Below are 24,432 nucleotides of genomic sequence, written 5' to 3'. Positions count from 1 at the left end.
AAGGTCAAGGTCGCAGGGGCCATAAATGTTGTCTAAAAAACAGCTATTTTTCACATTTTTCACATTTTCTCTGAAGTTTTTGAGATTGAATACCTCACCTATATATGATATATAGGGCAAAGTAAGCCCCATCTTTTGATACCAGTTTGGTTTACCTTGCTTCAAGGTCAAGGTCACAGGAGCTCTTCAAAGTTGGATTGTATACATATTTTGAAGTGACCTTGACCCTGAACTATGGAAGATAACTGTTTCAAACTTAAAAATTATGTGGGGCGCATGTTATGCTTTCATCATGAGACACATTTGGTCACATATGATCAAGGTCAAGGTCACTTTGACCCTTATGAAATGTGACCAAAATAAGGTAGTGAACCACTAAAAGTGACCATATCTCATGGTAGAAAGAGCCAATAAGCACCATTGTACTTCCTTTGTCTTGAAATAACAGCTTTGTGTTGCATGACCTTGGATGACCTTGACCTTGGGTCAAGGTCACATGTATTTTGGTAGGAAAATGTGTAAAGCAGTTCTTAGTGTATGATGTCATTGCTAGGTTTAGCTGAAGGTCAAGGTCATGTAAAGGTCAAGGTCAAGCATGTGAGTCGTATGGGCTTTGCCCTTCTTGTCTGATAATTATTGTCAAGTTTTCTTTTTTTTTTCCCCCTTGGATTCCCGATGGCTCCACGGTAGACACCATGATCAGCGCATGCGCACTAAGGGCACTCAAGTCACTTTCCCGAATCTATTTATAACCTCCGACACAGTAGGGTAAATGACCGAGTCGGCTTCGTGCACCGCGACCAAGTGGGAGGGAGAGACCCAAGTCGGTTCGCCCCCAAGAAGGTGACAACTCTCACCAAGTTACCACCCATTGGTTGTCACCCGCTTCGATCTTCGTGCACCTCAGCCCAGGAAACGTATAAATATTGACTTTTAGTTAGCTTGTTTGTTTGATTTATCAAGACGCATTGAGCGTTATACTTGTCAAGTTAATATGTTTGCGAACACTTGAGTGAGTTTGTGAGCACTTGAGTCTTTTAGCCAGGCGTTGTAAAACTGCAAGCATTTTCCCAGGATAATACCAGCCGGCATTGCTTATAATTATTTGTTTCTTTCTTTCATTCACCTACTCCCTTATTCTTTGCGAGATTTTTTTCTGTGTCATGATAAGTCCGGTTCGTAAAAGCAACTTGTACGAAATTGATAACCATTCTATGCGTCGATCTCCAGATCACATCTAATCTGGATATGTCGAGCAAATTTACAAATTTATTACTGGTAGAGAACAGCCATTGTGTACCATCTAAAACAATTTCAGCAAGAGCGCACACTGGATCACATTTTTACAAACGACGACAGCTATATATAATTTTTGAAATTAAAAGTGTGTGTGCTGCAGGAGAATTGTCGCACGCTGATTTAAAAAAAATACAGATTTTTTGTGTGTATAGGAATTCGAAAGCTTTTGAAAAGTCACGTATAACATTTAATGTTAGACAAATGGTTATAATCTCTCTCTCTCTCTCTCTCTCTCTCTCTCTCTCTCTCTCTCTCTCTCTCTCTCTCTCTCTCTCTCTCTCTCTCTCTCTCTCTCTCTCTTTCTTTCTTTACTCTTTCTCTCTCTTATTTTCTTTTGCGCGAGCTTTCTTTCTCTATCCTCTAGTCTGCCAGTCTCTCTTTAGACCACAGGGTCTGGCTCCATAAGAAGCCTAGAAAATGAGTTCCGTTGTCTCGAAAAGGGTACAATGATTTGACATCAAATTGTCTCATGACATGGTATGTGTAGTCAGAAACAAAAATGTTCTCACTTTCTTTCTTTCTTTATTTGGTGTTTAACGTCGTTTTCAACCACGAAGGTTATATCGCGACGAGGGAAAGGGGGAGATGGGATAGGGAAAGGGTGGAGATGGGATAGAGCCACTTGTTAAGTGTTTCTTGTTCACAAAAGCACTAATCAAAAAATTGCTCCAGGGGCTTGCAACGTAGTACAATATATGACCTTACTGGGAGAATGCAAGTTTCCAGTACAAAGGACTAAACATTTCTTACATACTGCTTGACTAAAATCTTTACAAACATTGACTATATTCTATACAAGAACCACTTAACAAGGGTAAAAGGAGAAACAGAATCCATTAGTCGCCTCATACGACATGCGGGGTGCAGAGAAATAAGGATGTGGAAAAGAAGACTTTTGGTAAGTGAAATAAAGGTGATGGATCCAGTCAGGTAGAAATAAGACAACAAGAAAAGAATTGGAAAACTGCAGGGAATAGTAGGGAGAGTTTTCTTGGAAGGAAATATAGGTGAAAGGACTGGTAAGGCAGAAATAAGACAAAAGAAGAGAAGAAACAGAACCGTTAGTCGCCTCTTTCGACATGCTGGGAAGCATCGGGTAAATTCTTTCTAGTCCCAACCAATATGGGACTCCCCCTAACCCGCGGGGGGTAAATGTTCTCACGTTTAGTTTGGAAAATTGCAACATACATAAAGGGGGGATAATCGCCCAGTGTCAGTCACAAAGAGACAGTTGCCGAAATCAATTTTCCCCGAGTACGCAGTACTAGGGTCCTGCAGACTTTAATTGTGTGTCTGTCTGTCTGTTCGTCTCGACTTAACAGCTTATTGCTGGGAAACTACTGGGCGCAGTTCGTTCAAAAGTTGATACACTAACTTGATAATAGGTCCGATTGATCGTATTAAAACTTCATAATGTTACCTGGGACCTAAATGCCCCATAAAACACAAAAGCCACTCTTAACGGTGGGAGTTTTTGCGGTGGGAGGCTGGTCTAAAGGGCAGACTTGGGCGGCGAACACGTCACGCAGTGACGAGAAAAGCATGATTTCAGTGCAAGTCAGACAACGCGTGGGGAAATGGTCTCGGCAAAGGAATTACAATGCAGGGTTTGGTCTCGGTGAAAGAGAGACAGTTTGTTTGTTTATTTGTTGCTTAACGTCCAGCCGACTACGCAGAGCCATATCAGGACGAGGAAGGGGGGGATGAAGGGGGCCACTTGTCAAGCGATTCCTGTTTACAAATGCACTAACCCATTACTTGTGTCCCAGCAGGCTTTAGTAAAACTAAATTAATACCTACTGGAAGATTACCAGTTTCCAGTATGTTAAAATAGGCTTAACCTATCTACTGCTGGACTTACATCAGAACACTAACAGATTAAACTATACATGAATCGCGAGACAAGCGGCAAGAGAAGAGATTTTTGGAAAAAATACAGGTGAATGAGCAAGAAGGCAGAAAAAAGAAAAGAATTCATGAAGAAAAAGAGAGCATGACAGGAAAGAGGAACCAAAAATCTACCTAACAGCAAACTAGAAAGCTCCTGCGGTTCCAAAAACAGGAGGGGCTTTTAATTTCATAACCGCAGTGCCCCACTGCGGGAAAAAAGAGAGACAGAGAGCACGAGAGAGTCTATGGCCAAAGTGATCCGGGTTCGATTCATTTTGTGCACACTGTTTGTGTTTGTGTGTGTGTGTGTGTGTGTGTGTGAATGTCTGAAGAGTACTCGGGTCCAGCGCGAGCGTTTTTTATTATTCATTTTAACCTTTTTTTTCACAAAAACTTTTTTGGGGGGGGGGGGGGGGGGGGGGGGGGGGCATGTGTTTAGAGTCACACCTCAAGAAGTTTCTTTCAAAAAAAAAAATTCACAAAAAAATTTAAATAAAAAAAAATTAATCAATTTTAAAAAAAAGTTAAAAAATCTTTTTTTTTAAATCAACTTTAAGGTGGCAGTACTACCTGGGATTTTGACAAAAAAATCTATTTTCCATTCCATAATGTGTTATTTTAATACAGAAATGCCTCAATAGTGTCAAACATTTTGAATTTGTTGTCGTAATTAGTGCCACAGTTGATGTGTCAATTTTGACATTCTCATTTTGACGCGTAAAAAAAGTTTGCGTTTTCCTGTGATGTTTTTTTTAAAGTATTATAGATACAGTGTTGACATGTTGCACAGTTATGTTTCCAATTATTCTGGGTTCATTGTGTTTGAACTTAAAGAAAAAAAACACACACTGTGGAGCTGTGTGCCATACATCAATAAACCAATTTCTGCACACTATGTTTAATGTTCCTTAACATTGAATGTATGATTTGATTTGTGACCAAAGTTTTACTGAAATTAGATGATATATTTATATATATATATATCTATATATGACTAGTGTCTGTCTGTCTGTCTGTCTGTCTGTCTGTCTGTTCGCGATGCACGTCCAAAGTTCTCGGTGGATCTTTTTCAAATTTGGACACCGTATTCAGCTACACCCCGGACACAACCTCATCGATGAGATATTTCAACACGTGCTCACCATTCCCAGTAACTCTTCCTTATCTTCTCCAGTGTTTTGCGTTTATCTCCCTTCCTTCGTGTGGCTTCAATCCATATTCCCGTTTCTACGTTACTATTTTTAGAATGTCACTGCGCTGTCCAGAACGCTTCCCTTGCACCCGTAAGTTGTTCTTACTGTCAAAGGGAAAAGGTCGAATCAATTTATAGCCACGCGAAAAATACACTGTCACCTATCTCTATATATTTATAGATATAGATATACATATATATATATATATATATATACGTCTTCTCTGTGTGTGTGTGTGTGTGTTTGTGTGTGTTTGTTTGTTTGTTTGTTTTTGTTTATTTGTTGCTTAACGTCCAGCCGACTACGCAGAGCCATATCAGGACGAGGAAGGGGGGGATGAAGGGGGCCACTTGTCAAGCGATTCCTGTTTACAAATGCACTAACCCATTACTTGTGTCCCAGCAGGCTTTAGTAAAACTAAATTAATACCTACTGGAAGATTACCAGTTTCCAGTATGTTAAAATAGGCTTAACCTATCTACTGCTGGACTTACATCAGAACACTAACAGATTAAACTATACATGAATCGCGAGACAAGCGGCAAGAGAAGAGATTTTTGGAAAAAATACAGGTGAATGAGCAAGAAGGCAGAAAAAAGAAAAGAATTCATGAAGAAAAAGAGAGCATGACAGGAAAGAGGAACCAAAAATCTACCTAACAGCAAACTAGAAAGCTCCTGCGGTTCCAAAAACAGGAGGGGCCTTTAATTTCATAACCACCGCAGTGCCCCACTGCGGGAGTTTGTGTGTGTGTGTGGGCAACACCTGTGGATTTAAGAGTTCTGTTTGTGATGGGGTCTAGCGGCTTTTGTCTGTCTGTATGTTCTGGCATTTGAGAAGCCACAACAGATAATATAGGGCTAAGAAATAAGCTCTAAAATTCTCAATCCCAAATTCTCAATCCCGTTTGACAGGACTTCGCCTTCAAAGGTGATTGTGGTGAACCGTTTTCTTTGTCACTACCGTCCACACAGTCTGTCTCTGTCTCGCGATTCACCCCGGCAAAGCCGGGTATTCCTCTAGTCTATATATATATACGACTAGTGTCTGTGTGTCTGTGTATCTGTGTGTCTGTGTGTCTGTGCGCGATGTACGGCCAAAGTTCTCGATGGATCTGCTTCAAATTTGGTGGGCTTATTCAGAGAGACCCCGGACACAACCTCATCGATGAGATATTTCAACACGTGCTCTCAGCGCGCAGCGCTAAACCGATTTTGGTTCCACCTGAGCTACCCGGGACCCCATACCGACACACCAAAGCCGCTAGACCACATCACAACGCCAAAGTTCTCGGTGGATCTTTTTCAAATTTGGACACCGTATTCAGCTACACCCCGGACACAACCTCATCGACTGAGATATTTCAACACGTGCTCTCAGCGCGCAGCGCTGAACCGATTTTGGTTTTTCTGTTCATTTCACCATTCCCAGTAACTCTTCCTTATCTTCTCCAGTGTTTTGCGTTTATCTCCCTTCCTTCGTGTGGCTTCAATCCATATTCCCGTTACTACGTTACTATTTTTAGAATGTCACTGCGCTGTCCAGAACGCTTCCCTTGCACCCGTAAGTTGTTCTTACTGTCAAAGTGAAAAGGTCGAATCAATTTATAGCCACGCGAAAAATACACTGTCACCTATCTCTATATATTTATAGATATAGATATACATATATATATATACGGCTTCTCTGTGTGTGTGTGTGTTTGTGTGTGGGCAACACCTGTGGATTGTAGAGTTCTGTTTGTGATGTGGTCTGGCGGCATTGGTGTGGGTCTGAAATGTTCAGGCCTTCCTTCCAGAAGCCATAACAGTTATTCTCAATCCCGTTTAAGTGGACTTCGCCTTCAAAGGTGATTGTGGTGTTTCGGCACTCGATTACATTTGGCGTTGTCGACAGCGATGGGACTCGACATGAGATATTTCAACACGTGCTCTCAGCGCGCAGCGCTGAACCGATTTGGGTTTTTCTCTTTATCTTCTCCAGTGTTTTCAGCGTTTATCTCCCTTCCTTCGTGTGGCGTCAATCCATATTCCCGTTACTACGTTACTATTTTTAGAATGTCACTGCGCTGTCCAGAACGCTTCCCTTGCACCCGGAAGTTGTTCTTACTGTCAAAGTGAAAAGGTCGAATCAATTTATAGCCACGCGAAAAATACACTGTCACCTATCTCTATATATGTATAGATATAGATATAGATATATATATACGGCTTCTCTGTGTGTGTGTGTGTTTGCAACACCTGTGGATTGTAGAGTTCTGTTTGTGATGTTGTCTGGCGGCATTGGTGTGGGTCTGAAATGTTCAGGCCTTCCTTCCAGAAGCCATAACATTTATTCTCAATCCCGTTTGAGTGGACTTCGCCTTCAAAGGTGATTGTGGTGTTTCGGCACTCGATTACATTTGGCGTCGTCGACAGCGATGGGACTCGACATGAGATATTTCAACACGTGCTCTCAGCGCGCAGCGCTGAACCGATTTGGGTTTTTCTCTTTATCTTCTCCAGTTTTTTCAGCGTTTATCTCCCTTCCTTCATGTGGCGTCAATCCATATTCCCGTTACTACGTTACTATTTTTAGAATGTCACTGCGCTGTCCAGAACGCTTCCCTTGCACCCGGAAGTTGTTCTTACTGTCAAAGTGAAAAGGTCGAATCAATTTATAGCCACGCGAAAAATACACTGTCACCTATCTCTATATATTTATAGATATATATATACATATATATATATACGGCTTCTCTGTGTGTGTGTGTGTTTGTGTGTGTGTGGGCAACACCTGTGGATTGTAGAGTTCTGTTTGTGATGTGGTCTGGCGGCATTGGTGTGTGACTGAATATTCAGGCCTTCCTTCCAGAAGCCATAACAGTTATTCTCAATCCCGTTTGAGTGGACTTCGGCTTCAAATATGATTGTGATGTTTCGGCACTCGGTTACATTTGGCCACGCTGTCTGTCTCTGTCTCGCGATTCACCCCGGCGAAGCCGGGTATTCCTCTAGTATATATGTTAGGCGCGTTTGATCGATCTGCGCGATCGCGCGATCGCGCTGCGCGTTTGGTGGATCAATCAAACGCGCACACATCGATCGATGTGTGCGCATTTGATCGATGCAAAGAATAGGCTACAAAGAATACAAGAATCGTTAAAACGCGCAGCTCTTATACTTGCGCATTTGGACGATCTGTCACAAAGTAAGTCCCTACCACACACACACATCGCACGCCGGAAGTGAAAAGTTTCAAATACAGGAATGTTCCGAAATATACCCCAACAACGTTTTTGATTTGTTTGTTGTCAGGCCTCTCAATCTTTCAAACAGTCTCTCTCTTGATCTCTCTCTCTCTCTCTCTCTCTCTCTCTCTCTCTCTCTCTCTCTCTCTCTCTCTCTCTCTCTCTCTCTCTCTCTCCCTTTTGTTTGTTCCTATGTATTCCCATTTCGATTATAACCATTTTGCTTAGATCAGGACTAGCTGGAAGAAAGGTCCTACGGACCTAATGCTATCTTTCCTGTAATAAAATTCTATGTTTCAATGTTTCTCTCTCTCTCTCTCTCTTAGTCTCTCAGTATCACTCTCTCTCTCTCTCTCTCTCTCTCTCTCGCTCTGTCTCTCTCTTAGTCTCTCTCTCTCTTCTCTCTCTCTCTCTATCGCTCTCTCTTCTCTCCCTCTGTCTCTCTCTCTCTCTTAGTCTCTCTCTCTCCCTCTCTCTCTCTCTCTCTCTTAGTCGCTCAGTCTCTCAGGATCTCTCTCTCTGTCTCTCTCTCTTAGTCTCAGTCTCTCTCTCTCTCTCTTCTCTGTCTCTCTCCTCTCTGTCTCTCTCTTCTCTCTCTCTCTCTCTCTCTCTCTCTCTCTCTCTCTCTCACACACACACTTTCTCTCTCTCTCTCAGTCTCTCTCTTAGTCTCTCAGTCTCTCCCCCCAATCCCTCCTTCCTCATCTCTGTCCATCCCTCTGACATCTCATGAAAACAGCTGAACTTTTAAATCATTTGCTATTAAAGGACAATTAAACACTCAATGAGCTAATACATGTGAAATGGATGATCAGGTGCAACCTCGACGCATATATACCTGTGATGTGATGTCTTTGAGGTAGTCTAAGTGATTGGTACAATATAATCCCATTTTTTCTTCTTTTTTAAAATGTCTTACAGATTGTTGTTTAGACACTTATAGCTTTGTTTGTTGTCAGGCCTCTCAATCTTTCAAACAGTCTGTCTCTCTCTCTCTCTCTCTCTCTCTCTCTCTCTCTCTCTCTCTCTCTCTCTCTCTCTCTCTCTCTCTCTCTCTCTCTCTCTCTCTCTCTCTTATGATCTTATTCTTATATTACTATTATTGCGTGTGTCTGCGTTTCATCATAAAAAGTTTGTTCCTATGTATTCCCATTTCGATTATAACCATTTTGCTTAGATCAGGACTAGCTGGAAGAAAGGTCATTGCCAGCAGACGTGTGTGTGCGTAGTATGGTGATTTGTGAGACGGATCGTCCAAATGCGCAAGTATATAAGAGCTGCGCGTTTTAACGATTCTTGTATTCTTTGTATTGATCAAACGCGCACACATCGATCGATGTGTGCGCGTTTGATCGATCCACCAAACGCGCAGCGCGATCGCGCAGATCGATCAAACGCGCCTAACATATATATATATATACCACCAACATAATGCAACCCCTCCCCAGGTAGAACGGTCAACTGCCCTTTACAACTTAGTTAATCACAGGAATTCTTTAGGCGAAAAGAACTCCATTCCTTCAAACAGCGCAATATTCGTTAACTTTTCCTTTCTATACAAAACTTCAGCGCTCTTACGTATTACATTTTGACGAAGCTCATTGAAATATACCACCAAAAAAAATAAAAAATAAAGCCTGCCAAAGATCAAATAAAGCTGAACATGTTTCAAACTAGATTATAAAACAATCTAAGCACAAATATTCTTTGTATATGACTGTGTGTGTGTGTGTGTGTGTGTGTGTGTGTGTGTGAAAATATTAAGCTTTTCCTTGAGCGTATGATTTTGGAGCCATTCCATGGAATGTGTTTTGCACAAAATTATGATGTCCATTGACGTTTCTAAAAGCGTTCAAATGTCCTATTGATGTTGAAGAGCTAGAGGACATTTGTCCTGTATACATGTATGAATTTGTAGGAACATCCCTGATATCATGCTGCAAACTGTACAAAACAGACACTTAAAACTCTTTAAACTATATGATTGACTTTCAAGGGAATATTAATAGAACCTACCATCAAATACTGGCAAATGAAGATAATTGCATTATCCGCAAGTTTAAGCAAAGGCGCGGCGGAACAGTTGACACAAGGTCAAAGCGTGATATGTACCGCAAAGTTTCTCAGCACTCATCGGAATATGGGGAAGATGCACACACCTACAAAGTTTCTGTTCTATGCACGCTCAGCTCACATAGGATCTTGAAATGAAAAATGTACACATGATCAGCAAAGTTTTTGTACACTGCATGTTCAAAGTCAGGAATGAATCAGGGTCTCCCTGAAGACTGGGTCTTGCCACCTGATGACCTGTGCTTTCGCAAAATTGGCCTGGTCAAAAACGAGGACAATGTGTTGCAGTTCCAGTTCCCTTGAAACCTGAATGTATGGCAAGAACCGTCGATGTGTCTGTTGGACTGCTGACTATCATAGGCAGGTATCGAACCTGTACAACAGACAAAGGAAAACGTATAGGCGGGTTAAAAGAGCATAATTGTGCTTGAAGTAGATAAAAAGAACGACAAGTTTGTTTGTGTGAGTACGTGTAAATGAATGTTTGTTTAAAATAATTACACGTTTTGGTTGCTTGTGTTTAAAAAAAATTATAACATTTTATTTGTGTGCCTGTGCTGGTAACAAAGATAAAAGAAACACCTTTAAGGATCCAGTGTTTAAAAAACCCACAAACAGACATGTCCAATAAAGTGGAAGGGTAAAAAAAATTAAAAAAAAACCATTTTAGGTGTATACATGTTTCTTTTCAGTTATTTTGTTAGACAGGTACCCAATCTGTACAACATATTACATAGAAAAACGTGCAAGCCGAGAAAACAATCAGATGCTTGAAGCAGAAAAAACAACGAAAAGTTTGTGTGAGAAAGTGTAAATACATTTTTGCTTTAAAAAAAACACATTTTGGCTGCTTGAAAAATAATAATAATGAAACTTTGAAAGTATATTTTGTGTGCCTGTGCTAAGAACAAAGATAAAAGAAACAGTATATGGTCCCAGTGTTTAAAAAAGAAAAGAAAAAAGTTACATTTCCACTGAAGTGGTTAGTTACAAAAAACATGTTAGGTTTATACATGTACAGTGGAACCCACATTTATGACCTCTACAAATCTGAGAAAACCAGGTCTTAAAAAGGAGAATCTTAAATCAGGGTAAATTTAGAGAAGTTATGAACAGAAAATCTGAAAAGGCAAGGTCTTAAATGGAGGAAGTCTTAACTTTGGGGGTTCCACTGAATAAAAATGTCCTCACTTCCTTTCAACTTTAAAAAAAAAAAGTGACAGCGTGTTAGAAAATGTTAGTGGAAACCAATTCCAATGTATTCGTTACACTGTAACTGTTAGTATATCCTATTTTGTATGGAACACAATTCATCAAACCTACACTTTCGACATTGGCGGAATCTGCCATCTTGCACTGCAGCATTGAATCCAGTCCAATTGGGTAAGGTCTGTAGATGCAGCTGAGGAAGCTTTGCAAAGAAGGCTAGTAGGTCAAGTGCCAAGGGGAGGAACTGCAGGAGAAATAATAAGATACATAAATGGTTGAAATGTATAACATCATTATAGGGGGTGTGTACAATGTGTTTCAACTGTTTATCTGTGCAGTTAAAACTCAGATATATACAAAAACAATGACATGTAAACAGAACAGAACATGTGTGTGCCCAAGCATTAGTTTGTCAATATCTGCATGCATGTACTGCAGTGTTATTGTGTATTCTAATATGAATTTCTGTCATAATATTAATGACAACCTTAGTACCTACAGTCAGAATTCAAAATTACCAAAGTAGGTGATCTTTGTTGCAGTAAAACAACTGTCTAGTGCATTTCACACTCTGAATTTAACCCATTGAAAAGCACAGTTGACTATCATAACTCATTAGCTGTAACCAAGGACTACTTCTCTCTGCTAGAAGAAGTACATGGCTGTAACTAATACACATAAGCCCCTGTATAAACAATAACATGTTGCATCTGCACCTTATTGTACCTCTGCTATATTAATCCTAAACTGTTGTGATGCTATGAAGTGTTAATTTGAAGATTATCAATATCAAACTTAATTTGCTCAGAAATATACACACAACTATTTCAAATGAAATTCAAGCAGGTTTTTACTCACTGAACACATCTCGCCATATGTCAGTCAGCTTAAGTCGCCACTGGTTGCTCAGAAGGTTCAGGCCCTTTCCTTTTAGGCCAAAAAAAAAAAATTGTCTGTTTAGGGTAACCCGACCGACCCTATCGATTTGGCGCCGACCCAAAAACTTTTTTTTGATTTCAAAAAAAAAAAAAAAAAAAAAAAGAGGTAAAAATGCTAAAAAGAGACATTTGGCGTTTCTTCCTCTCCCTTTCTCTCTGTTTTATTTATACGTTAGTTTTGAAACATGTATTCATCAAATATAAGAAGTGAATGTTCAGCCAACATAGCATTTACAAAAAAACAAAAAAACAAAAAAACAAAACTTTACCTACCTACCGACCCTACTTTTTTGGGTCATGTTACCCTAAACAGACAATTTTTTTTTTTTGGCCTTATGTGTAACCACAGGAAGGTATCGTTCACTGGACCATAACTATCATAGAAAAACTAGTACTAGTAGTGTAACATACGCAGGAAGACATCTGGGGTCAACACACTGCTGCATTTCGCTTGTTACGCTTGACCAAGGCAGGAGAGCTTGACACTGTAGTAGTAGTAGTATATAGGGGCGGCTATATTTGTTAGCCGAAGGCCGCGAGGCCTTATTGGTGCCCCTTCTTTGTCAGATACTTTGCATGCCTAAATCCCTATTCTTTCAATGCTTTCAATCAAAGTCGTAAAAAAGGTTAAGAAATTTTGGAGAATTGTCCAAGAAGTTTTTGAAGGCGTCTACTGTGGGTGCGAATTTTATGTTAGCGGGTAGTGCATTCCAATTGTTAGCAACTCTTTGAGAAAACGAAAACTTGCGCTTGTTAGTCTTACAGTGTTGAACAAAGATTTTTCCGTGGCTGTTTCTGGTGTTGTCTGTCTGCTTGAATGTGAATATTTTGTGCATGTCAATGTCATCCACCCCATTTATAATTCTATATGTTTGTATTAGGTCACCCCTTGTCCTCCTTCCCTTCAGAGAGTGGAGGTCTAGGTATTTGAGTCTGTCCGCGTAAGACTTATCCCGGCACTCCTTTAGAATTTTAGTTGCTCGACGCTGCACCCTCTCAATTGTCTGAGACTGTCTCTTGAGGAATGGGCTCCACACCACATTTGCATATTCCACCAGTGGTCTCACAAAGGCTTTGTATAGCTTTAAGAAGGTGTCCTTGTCAAGAAATGAGAACGTTCGTTTGATAATTCCAATCCTCTGATTAGCTTTTGACACAACTCCTCGAATATGCGGGTCGAATGACAAATTGCTGTCGAAAACAACACCGATGTCCTTTTCCTCATCACATACATTTATTTTTTCAATAGCATCATTGACAGTCATCACGTAGTCATATTTGGGATTCTTTTTACCAGAATGCAGAACATTGCACTTTGAAACATTAAAAAATAATTTCCATTTATTTGTCCAATCCTGAAGTAAGTGTATGTCTTTTTGCATGACTGAACTGTTTGTTGCTTTATTGTACAGTTTTGTATCATCCGCAAAAATCTTCACTATACCACTAACCACATCTGGTAGGTCATTTATAAACACTGTAAATAGAACCGGCCCCAAAACGCTGCCCTGTGGAATTCCGCTGAGAACTGCTGCTTGGTTCGACGTTGCCTGTCCAACTCGTACCCTCTGGGACCGGCCACTCAGGAATGACCGAATCCAGGGAAGGACGCTGGAACTAAGCCCATACGATGCAAGCTTTAGGAGTAATCTCTCATGCGGCACAGTATCGAAGGCCTTCTTAAAGTCACAGTAAATTATATCTATGGCTTCACCTTCATCAACGAATTTTGTGAGGTCTTCCATGACCTCTATGAGTTGAGTGACACAAGAACGTCTTTTTCTAAAACCATGCTGACAGTCAGCATATAAATTATTGTCTGTGAGATAAGACACTATAGAATCCCGAACAAGAGACTCCAATACCTTGCATGTTACACAGGTTAAGCTTACTGGTCTGTAGTTACCTGGTTCTGACTTGGTACCCTTTTTGAAAATAGCGGTTACCTCCGCTGTTTTCCAATCACCTGGTATATTTCCAGATTCCAAAGATTTGTTGAACAGCAAGCATAATGGGATAGATAGTTCATCACACAACTCCTTAAGTACCTTTGATGGGATTAGATCAGGCCCTTGGGCTTTATTTTCATCCAACTCTTTCAGTTTCTTTTTAACTGCTAAGGGTGTCACTCTTATTTCAGATAAGGATGCCCCATCTGAATAGCAGCCTTCCGTCATAGTCGGGATGTCTGACACGTCCTCGCGTGTAAAAACGCTAGAAAAATACTCATTTAAGGTTTCTGCCTTACCCATATCGTCAACCACAAAAGATCCATCCACCTTTTTCAAAGTGCTTATACCTGTAGAAGTCTTCATTCTCTCCTGGACGTACTTCCAAAACATCTTAGGGTTTATCTTCCCTTCTTTTGCAATCTGTTTTTCGTATTCCTTACGGGATTTTTTCAGGTCTTTTGTACAAGTATTTCTTATCTTAATGTATCTTAGGTAGTCATGTCCGGACTTTGTGCATAAATATCTCTTATAAGCGCTATGCTTTTTCTTTATCTGCCTCATGGCTTTATTATCCAACCACTTAGGTTTCATATTTTTTTAATGTGTTTTCTTTACCTTGGGAATACACTTTTCCATACCATCATGTAGCACGGTCTTTATGCAGCTCCAGGCCTCCTCCACGCCGAGTTCGGCCAGATTTGACCAGTCATGCTCCTTAACTATTCTTCTAAACTTACTGTAGTCACCTTTCTTAAGGTTATAGTTATATTTCGCCTCCTGATTTTCTTTTTGTTGCGCAATGTACAACTGGAAACTTAAAACATCATGGTCACTCTTGGCCACAGGGTCAAGGTGATCAACATCAGAAATTAAATTTTGTTCATTAACTAGAACCCAATCGTCCAGGGTCGGCCTCTGGCCCACTCTCCGTCTGGTAGGTTCCTGAACCTTCTGAATCAAAAAAGAGTCAAGAATATGCTCTATTATGTTGTTGTTCTTTTCACCTGTCCACACCCCATCCCAACGAACACCTGGGAAATTAAAATCACCCATAATACATACTTTGTCGTACTGTGCCACTTCATTTGACCTCATCATTTGGAATAGTTTGTTATCGTTCTCCTCAGAGCTGGTGTTAGGACTACGATAAATACAGCCCAACAGAACACTTTCCTTGTTTGCACTGTTAAAGGTGCAAAAAACGCTTTCCTCAAAGTTACTTACGTTAACATCATCGCACTCTCGTGCGTTCAACTTACTATCCACATACAAGGCTACACCTCTTTTGTGATTCTTGTTCATAAACATATCATAGTTGGGAATTATAAACTCTCCCTCATTAAAAGTTTGTGAATTTTTTGCCTTAATTTCTCTGAGTGCAATAATCTTAGGCTTAATTTGGTCAATGCGGGTCATAAACTCATCCTTCTTGTTCAAGAAACCATCAACATTTGAGTAAACAACTTTACATGCATCTGTACCACTATTTACCTTCTGATTTTTTCTTTTTGTTTCCTTAGTTTTATGTACACTATTTACATTTCTTTTGTTCAGTCATTCGGGACGGCCATTGGACGTGCCTTTGCTGGCAGCAGTGGCGTCGTCCTTCACGGCAGTCTGTTCGTTGTTGTCAACAGTCTTGGTCCATGTCTTGCGCTCCACAATCTTCCCCTGTCTGATCACCAGGTTCTTCTCTCCTGCAGCCACTCTTTGGTCCAGCTCCACCCTTAGGTCCTTGTACTTCTGCCTCTGCAGGGGAGTTTGGTCATGGTTAATGTACACTTTTTTGTTTCTGTCATTTGTTCCTCGATTCAGGGTGGGAGCTTTTCTCATTATTTCCTTCTTTTTCTCCTCATTTCTGATTGTGACTCTGAGCATTCTGGGGGCGTTGCCCCCCACCTTCCCCAGTCTGACAGGTTCAACAACATCTCCCTCTTCAATATCCACCAGCATACCAAAAATGTGTTTGGCAGCTTCTATATCATCCTTCTTCTTCTCTTCAATCTCTATTCTGGTACTTTCCTTCACGTTCACTAGGATCAAGTTGTTTTTCCTCTTCTCTACTTCTTTCTGTTCCTCCATCATCGCTGCTAGCTTTCTAGACGTTTTGGATCTGTGGATCTGAAGGAGTGACAACAACAGCATCACTGGAAGTGTCAATTCGCTGTACATAGTGTTTCTTCGCTCGCTGGAGTCGAACAATACATGTCAGACGCTGGTAGCAGACGACACGATGATAGGTGTCTGTGTGTGTGTAAATAGTATCGTTGACACGTTTTTATATAGAAGCCTACTGTGGTTCTTGTGCTTAGGCTGTGTATTGGATTGTCACTGTATGCCTGCATTATTAGATGTCAGTAATCATTATATGTGCTGATTGTTCTCTTTGCCTGCGCGCGTATAGTATGTTGGTTATGTTTGGTTATAGTATGTTTGTTTATGTTTGGTCGTTATTTTTGCCTGTGCGTGTATTGTATGTTTGGTCGTTTTCTTTGCCTGTGCATGTATAGTTTGTTGGTTATGTTTGGTCGGTTTCTTTGCCTGTGCGTGTATAGTATGCTTGGTCGATGTATGTATTGTAAAGCGCTAAGAGTAGACAATTTTCTAGAATAGCGCTATAAAAGTTTGCATTATTATTTAAGTTATTGAGACATCCCAGTGCACTAAGGGATTTATAGAGCAAATCGAGAAAATTCATTATTGAACGAAGCGCATAGCGCTGAGTTCAATAATTATTTTCGAGATTTGCTCTATAAATCCCTTAGTGCACTGGGATTGTTTCAATAACGATATTGTCAGTACCGCCATAGAAAAAAGAAGATTCCAAGCGCACATTTTGCAACGCGCATTTGAATAGGCATAACTGTGTGGTCAGGTCGTGTACAGTAAAGATCTACTTTTGTGTGGGGTGTCTCAAGTGTGTCGTGCTTTCGTCACACGCATTATAATTTCTGTTGGTAAATTCCAGTGTAGCGTTAATCTGAACAGTGATGATCTTTCAGAGAGACCTCATTTGAACTCGGAGAAAGGGCTGTGCTCTTCATTATTTGCGATTCGAAACCTCCAGTCGAGCTTCGACGGATTGACTGTGCGGAGTGACTCCCCTTGAATTGACTCGAAGCCGCGGGACTCGACGGTTCGCACATTTTCAAAACAAATGTGGCATATTTCTCGTGTTTTATCTTCACTCATCGGGGAGTCTGATACTAAATATGAACGGTAAGAATGCTCTGAACCCTACACGTATTATATCCCCATCGTTTTTTCGTTCACATTTGCCCAACATGTTAATTTGCTGAGCGGGGTTTATGTCGTCTGCTAGGGCAATCAAACCACTGCATGCAGTCTGCACTGACTGAGTCTGCACGCACGAGGCACGCTGGTAATAAGTCTTATAATGGCAAGAACGTTCTGAACCCTACACGTTTTCGATTACGATTGTTCTTGCCTTGAAATAATAATTCGGAAACCATTCATTTACTGAACTGATGCAGTCGTATTTCAGTGTAGTCAGTGCGGCTACGTATGACAGAGTCGATCGAGTCAGTCTTCCAAACTGGTCTAGCTGGTACGTTATCGGAATAACACTTGTGTTTTCTGCTAGCGGGTGGGAATTTTATATTAACTCATCATTTGGTAATGTGGATGATAAGCTACATGCCACAAACACGATGAGAAGAATCTATGCAAGTCGGCGAGAATTAGATGAAACACAGCGGCTTGTATTTTTAGATCAGTGGCAGCCGCACTGTGGCACAGGCACATGCAATCTGTCAGAAAAAACCCACTTCTGCTTTAATTGAGAAGCAGGGAATTTATGGTCATTTGGTATTGTGGAAAATATAAGCTACATGTCAGTAATTAATTCTGAGGATGAGAGCACAGTCTTGCTTAGGTAAAGGGCGTAAGAATACGCTCTGTGGAAAAGTTAGCGCACTCCAAGAGTGCGCTAACAGTTTTAGCGCATCGCCATTAGCCAATCAACTGGTTCACATCAGTCATGTGACACCAGTACTTACTGACAATTATTATTATTATAGGTACTCGTTTCAGCTGTTTGTCCATTTGCGACTCGTTCCGTCAATTTTTTGGCTGACAGCCTGTTCTTCACGGTCAAGGTTAATCCACTCAGATGCACATCATGTCAAAGCTTTTGCCCACGAAACACTTGAAAAAGGGGTCAGTTTTTCGTCAGTGTCTACATTCTGAAAACGTATCGTGCAGTTTGCTGCCATGATGATATGTCCCGCGGAAACAAACACAGCTAAATTCTCATTGGTTAAAAAGCTTTTCACTGCGGACGATTTTCCATGAGGAATAATCGTGGCTTCGGCAGGGAGATAACTGCCTCTTTGGTAAATTAATTCATTGATAAAATCAGTACTAGCGTATACGCAGCTATTAATGCGTGAACATTGATGAATTCTATTCTTTTAGTAGTTAGGTACCAGGTTCTGCTAAGTTCACATGGTACCCTTCTCCGTATAACCAGTTTGAACGATAGAGTTCTACGCCGTGTAGTCTATTTGTGTCTCCTTGGCTCTCCCTAAACGCTCTCTATCACATACACACACACACACACACACACACACACACACACACACACACACACTCACTCACTCACTCACTCACTCACTCACTCACTCACTCACACTCACTACCAAACGCAAGCACGCACTCATGCACGCGCACGTACACACGCACGCACCGTCTCGCACACACACACACACACACACACACACACACACACACACACACATACACAATTTCGATGAAATAGAAGGGGAAACGTTCTCATGACTCGCGTTTGTAAGTTGTTTTTATTTTTGTTCGTTACTTTTTAAAATTTTAATATATAGAGGTAGGGTCCCTTATATGGACCGGCTCCGAATATGGACCACCTCCCGATCTGACGAACTAACGGTGCTATAGCTCTCAAAACGATTTCATTCACAACTTTGACTCTCTCTGGATACTCTCAACATGTCAAAACAATTGCGGAAGCATCAACTACAAAACCGTTACGCTGTTTAACTTTTTTAAACTTCTGGCAGCGTTCACTCTAAATTTGACCCTTAAAACGGACTGATTTCTGTCCACAGACAGTCGTTACAACACACAACAGCCCATGAACGAAGAATAAGAAGTACCCTGTAAAGGAAACTTGAAAAAAAGAGAGAGAGAGAGAGAGAGAGAGAGAGAGAGAGAGAGAGAGAGAGAGAGAGAGAGAGAGAGGCTTTGACGCTTTGAGAGTTTATTGTCCTCAGTTTTAAAAGCCCTTTAGACAAGGGGATATAATTTACAGAAGAAATAAACATAACCATCTCTGCAAACACATCCACACACACACTCCTCTCTCTCTCTCTCTCTCTCTCTCTCTCTCTCTCTCTCTCTCTCTCTCTCTCTCTCTCTCTCTCTCTCTCTCTCTCTCTCTCCCACACACACAAACGTACGCTCGCGCTCACACACGGATTCTTCCTCCCAGTTGCATAATCATCATACAATAATGCATTAAAATTCGTTAAAAAGTCTAAAAGCATCAAACAAATCATTAAAACTTAAATCATTAAGAATGTTGTGGGAACAGACCACCCATCTGTTGTTTACTTAATACTCTGCAATGTACATTCTCTTTCTTCCATTTTGTTCTTCCTTATATCCAAAGCCATGGCAATAAAACATGCAAGTGATCTCATCACTCTCAAATCACTCGATGCCAGCAGTCGAAACACCGTGTTCATGTCGGGCTGAGAGGACGCACATTCTAAAATTGCAAACTTTTGTCTCAAACTCGCATAACATTTACACTTGAAGAGGAAGTGGACTTCATCTTCTGGTTCCTCTGTACACAATGGACATAAGCAATTTTGTACTTGTTCATCAATTACAAACCACTGTTTATTGCTATATAAACCACATGTCCTCAGTCTGAATCTTGCAAAATTATCCCTTCTCCAACTATCCGTAATGCACAAATATTTCTCTGCTTGAAATGCACACTTGAAGGAATAAAACCACTTATACTTCACATTTTCTTCTATTTCAGAATGCCAATTCTGTTTATAACAACAAATAAGCCTGTCCTTAAATTGTCTCAAATGGGAAGAGGGGCGGGAGAACGTCAGGGTAAAAAAAAACATCCAAACGGAGAAAGACGTTATTGTTCTTTTTTTATGTTTTAGGTCTTGTGACAAATTAACGGTATATATATGGTATATAATTATATACTAGTAAAGTAAGTCTTCCAAAAAAATCAATCAAATTTCGTGTTACACCGGCATAGGGTAGTGCTACCTCGAAAAGGCAAGAATGAGAGAAGAAAGGGATCTTCGGGTACGGTTTGTGTTAAAGCATCATGTGACTTTCCAAAACGAAGATGGTTAAGTTTTGTGATTTCACACACACACACATTACATTTTTGTTATACTACAGCTCAAGAAAAACGTGTTTTTTTGTGTGACAGAGTAGGCTTACATAAGATTCCGTTGTGGTTTTTTTTAAATGAAAGTGTTACGCATTCTCAACGTCGTTGGGCACGCTGACGACGGCAGCCACGATGGTTGTGGAGCGACAGGTGTTGTTGAGCAACGGTGGCGGCGATGCTATGGACGTCGTTGGCTTGAGTTCTTGGGTGGGTTTTGAGGATGGATGCTTGGGGATTCTCAGCCACTGCCACAAACTCTTCGTGCTGCTGGAGGTTTGGTAGCGACTTATGGAGCGGCTGTCGGTGTTGAGCGACATCACTGGGGACGGCGGCGGCCTTAGTTGTGGGGTGAGTCTTGAGGATGGATGCTCGCGGATATCCCGCGCAAGAATCTCCGTGCCGTTAGGCTGAAAATATATGGCCGTCGTCTTCATGCGTTCTCGGTTGGGTCCTGAGAATGGATGCTGGCGGATGTCCTCCACTACGTCCTCAAATAACGCCACACTTACCGAGCTGTTGGAGCTGAGGGTTATTGAAACACCCAGCACAAGCAGGTGTCGCACAAAGGGCATCGGCCTGTCAGCCTCGACACTGTGTGGCTCTGACCTCACCCCCTTCGATTCAATCGTGGTGCTAGCCCCGCACAGTATGCTCTTGATTGTCACTTTGAACTGGCTCTTGCCGAAGGCGAAGAGGAAAGGGTTAACGAAGGAGTTGCAGTGGCTGAGGGCGATGCTTACAAGGTAGACGCCGAGCGGCACGCTATGAGATCCGCCCCACAGCATCAGGCAGTGGGCAACATGGAAGGGCATCCAGCAGATCATGAAGACGAAGATAACCATCAGGATGCCCTTGTCTCCGCGGAAGTTATCCAAGATGGTCTTCATGGTTCGCTCCCTGCCGTGCAGCACCATAATTTGCATAATGGCTTTCTTGGTTGAGCGCACCACGCAGAAGATGTACACGTAGCACAAGACCATCACGACGAAGGAGGGCAGTGTGACGGCAAAAAGAATCAGGTAGACCATGTACTCCAGGGAAATGACATCGTCGAAGCTGCAGTACTTGAAGGTGTGCTCACCGTTGTTCCAGCCGAAGAGCGGAATCATCCCGATGAAGATGGCAAAAAGCCACATGATGCCCGCCAGGCGGCGTGCCCGGGCCGCCGACATAACGTTGCGGTAGTAGAAGGGTACGCGGATGGCGCAGAAGCGATCGAGGGCTACGCTCAGAAGATTGAGCACGGAGATGAGGGCCACCTGCACGTGGATGCAGTTCATCAGCACGCACAGCGTGAAGTTTTTGGGCAGGCCCAGCGTGGTCAGTATGGCTACGGGAATGTTTATGATCCCCACCAGCACGTCGGCGGCGGCCAGGCTGCCCACGAAGTAGTTGGTGATGGTGCGCAGCTTGCGCTCCTTCAGCATGGCCAGCAGCACCATGGAGTTGGTGCACACGGACGCGACGCCAATCAGACACTCGAACACTAAGTACACGACGATACCATAGTAGCTGATGCTGTGGTGGTTGTCTTCAGTACTGTTGTACGCTCCAGGAACTGCAGCAGTAGTTGTGGTTCTGTTAACCAGCAAGTTCGACGCTGTCGGTGAAGCGTTCATACTTGATACAGATTTGCGAGTCTGAGCAGATGGTAGGGCTAGGTTTAGACAGAGAGTTCAGCAAGAAGCACCTAGGTGTTGTGTGTTAATCTGCAAGCAAAAAACTGGTGATAAACCACGTATGCCTCTGCCAGAGTTCTTGCGTCTTTTACGGTTCCGGGTCAGAGCAAATGTTGCGGACAGGAATCATGCTCGGGTTTGTTGTGCGCTAACAGTGTTGTTGTGTGAGTTTTTGTGTGTGTTTTGTGTGTGTGTGTTTTGTTGGGGGGGGGGGGGGGGGGAGGGGGTTGGTCCATAGAAGATGCACATTTGTGGCAGTTCGGTCCTTCGATGAATCTGTGAATGATTTTTCGGGTACGGTCTACCGTTCTGGCAAGTTAAGGCTGGTGCTCGTGCCCGTGTGAAGATACCAAAACATTTTGTCTCGTTGCCTATCTTATTCCAGATGTGGTCTTGTATTGCTAACGTAGTTCTGTTTTCATGTTCCGCGTGAGGTCTGTTAACACTAGATTTCAAGGTCGTAGTTTTCGCTTGTGCATATGTGAACAGATTCACATATTCCGTACACTTAGCACAGATTTGTTTGCACGATGCAGTCCGTTAGAGCAACATCCTTTGAATGGGAATTTACTACTCTGTGGCAGAAAAGTGTCAACATGAAGGACAGAAACTGAGAAAGTGAAGTGTGTGTCTAAGACTAATTGCCCGCATTGTCACTGTTCTGCTTTACTCATGCCTTTTCTTTTTCTTTAGTCTTGACGAGTACTTCTGAACTTTTTCTTCGATATCACCTATCCTTCATCGTAATTCTGTTTTGTTTTCAGTGTTCTCGCTTACACAAGAAGCGCTCCACGTGCTGAAAGTAATTCCAGTGTTGCTTGATGACGCAAGTTGTCGTCAATTGATGACGTAACTTTTTCTTGATCATGGTTATGAGTCCCCAGAACTCGGTGAACACGAGATTTTGTTGATGTCATAATACACTGAACACAAAAAGTTAAGGCTATTTTATATTGTAATTCAATCAAGTTTGCGTTTTAATGAAACAGATCCTGTGATTGGTCAGAATGCCCAAACTCATTAAAAATTACCGGTCATTAATTACACATTAACATGCTTCCATTTGAAACTTCGAGGTCTTCATCGGTAGGGAGGCCCACTGACAGTAAGCGTGAACAGACCACAGAAGGCCATTTTTAGAGTGCTGTAAACAGCTTCAAAATTAAGCAATGTTCTTATAGTTCAGGTTTGAAATGTAAAAGTACTTATAGAATTGCTGTGTAAAGTTTGAAGCCTGTTAGAATTATACATTTGGAGGTATTGGACTGTAAAGTCAGGCAAATATGCGATTTTTTCACAATTGGGAAGTTATGTACAGGGCGACAAATTAAAAAAAGCAAAAAGAAATGACCTTTTCGGTTTTATTTTATAAAACAGATTGCAGCAACCACAAATGTATCACAGTTGAACCAATAAATGCAATAAAAAGGGTTTTATAGCCGATTGCAATTTTAGGCTATATTGACGTCATCACACGAAATTTAAGAAACGCGAACAAGCAAATCTTCAGTGGTTTTACAGGTAAAGATGTCATACGATATATCAAATTGAAGATCTCTTTGTGTACAATCTAGCTGTCATACTTTTGATGCTGTATAATCAAAACTTTACAACTTAAGCTTGAAAATCAATATTTTCAAAAATAATAAATTTAAAATAAAAACTATAAAATGTATTAATGTTCCGCAATGTCAATCTTTATAAACATTTGTAACCTCACATTTTAGCATATTTCCACACATTGAATGATAATAATGTTACTTCCAAACAAGAAAACACTAACTACAGCACAAGTTTGCAGTTATGCGTTATATTTTAATCTGCCTGACTGAAAATGTGTGCGTTTCTTCCTTAACCTGTATATCCGCGATTATATAGCAAATTATGTGTATGTAAGTGTGTATATATCCATGTATGCAGGTATGTATGTGTGTATGTATGTATGTATGTATGTATCCTTATTGTTTTTATGTGAATCTCTCTCTCTCTCTCTCTCTCTCACACTCTCTCTCTCTCTCACACACACACACACACACACACACACACACACACACACACACACACACACACACACACATACATTCACCAACACACACACAATATCTGTTATCCTTGTTGTGGTGCAATTAAGGTCAGGTATACAGCATGACAAAATCCCCTGCAATGCAATAATGACACAAACAACAGATTTTCCAAAAAAACTGTCATAGCAACACAGAAATTGTCTAATCAATGAAATGTAACAAATACAATTGCATAACAGAACAAAGAAACATTTGAATATAACATCAGGTATTTAGCGCCAAAAAGAAACCCAAGTCAGATCATTAGTTATGAGAACCAATTAAGAACATCAAACAACTCAGCGCCATAAAAGTCATTTCAAGTCATCAGTCACAGTTTAAATGTCAAAAATCGTCGGGAAATTAATTCAGCATTATAATAATACCATCAATAAACACACAAGCATGAAGATGAAACAGAACAGACGGAAATTGTAGCACCGAAATGAATTATGCAAACACATCGCGATCAAAGAAGAACAC

The 24,432-nt window shown here is 41.2% G+C and overlaps 2 protein-coding genes across 2 annotated transcripts in view; one reads left to right on the top strand and one right to left on the bottom strand.

Annotated features, from left to right (window-relative positions):
- Positions 1-24,432, top strand: part of LOC138952337 (cilia- and flagella-associated protein 61-like) — a 203,828-nt gene that overhangs the window by 54,869 nt on the left and 124,527 nt on the right. The window lies entirely within an intron of this gene.
- Positions 18,965-22,722, bottom strand: LOC138952343 (adenosine receptor A3-like). Its single transcript, XM_070323992.1, has one exon. It carries the CDS (start codon positions 21,824-21,826, stop codon positions 20,294-20,296), a length of 1,533 nt encoding a protein of 510 aa, XP_070180093.1. The 5' UTR covers positions 21,827-22,722; the 3' UTR covers positions 18,965-20,293.

This window comes from Littorina saxatilis, linkage group LG17 (assembly GCF_037325665.1).
Source record: "Littorina saxatilis isolate snail1 linkage group LG17, US_GU_Lsax_2.0, whole genome shotgun sequence".
Lineage (NCBI taxonomy): Eukaryota > Metazoa > Mollusca > Gastropoda > Littorinimorpha > Littorinidae > Littorina > Littorina saxatilis.
This window is presented reverse-complemented; position numbering and strand designations above follow the sequence as displayed.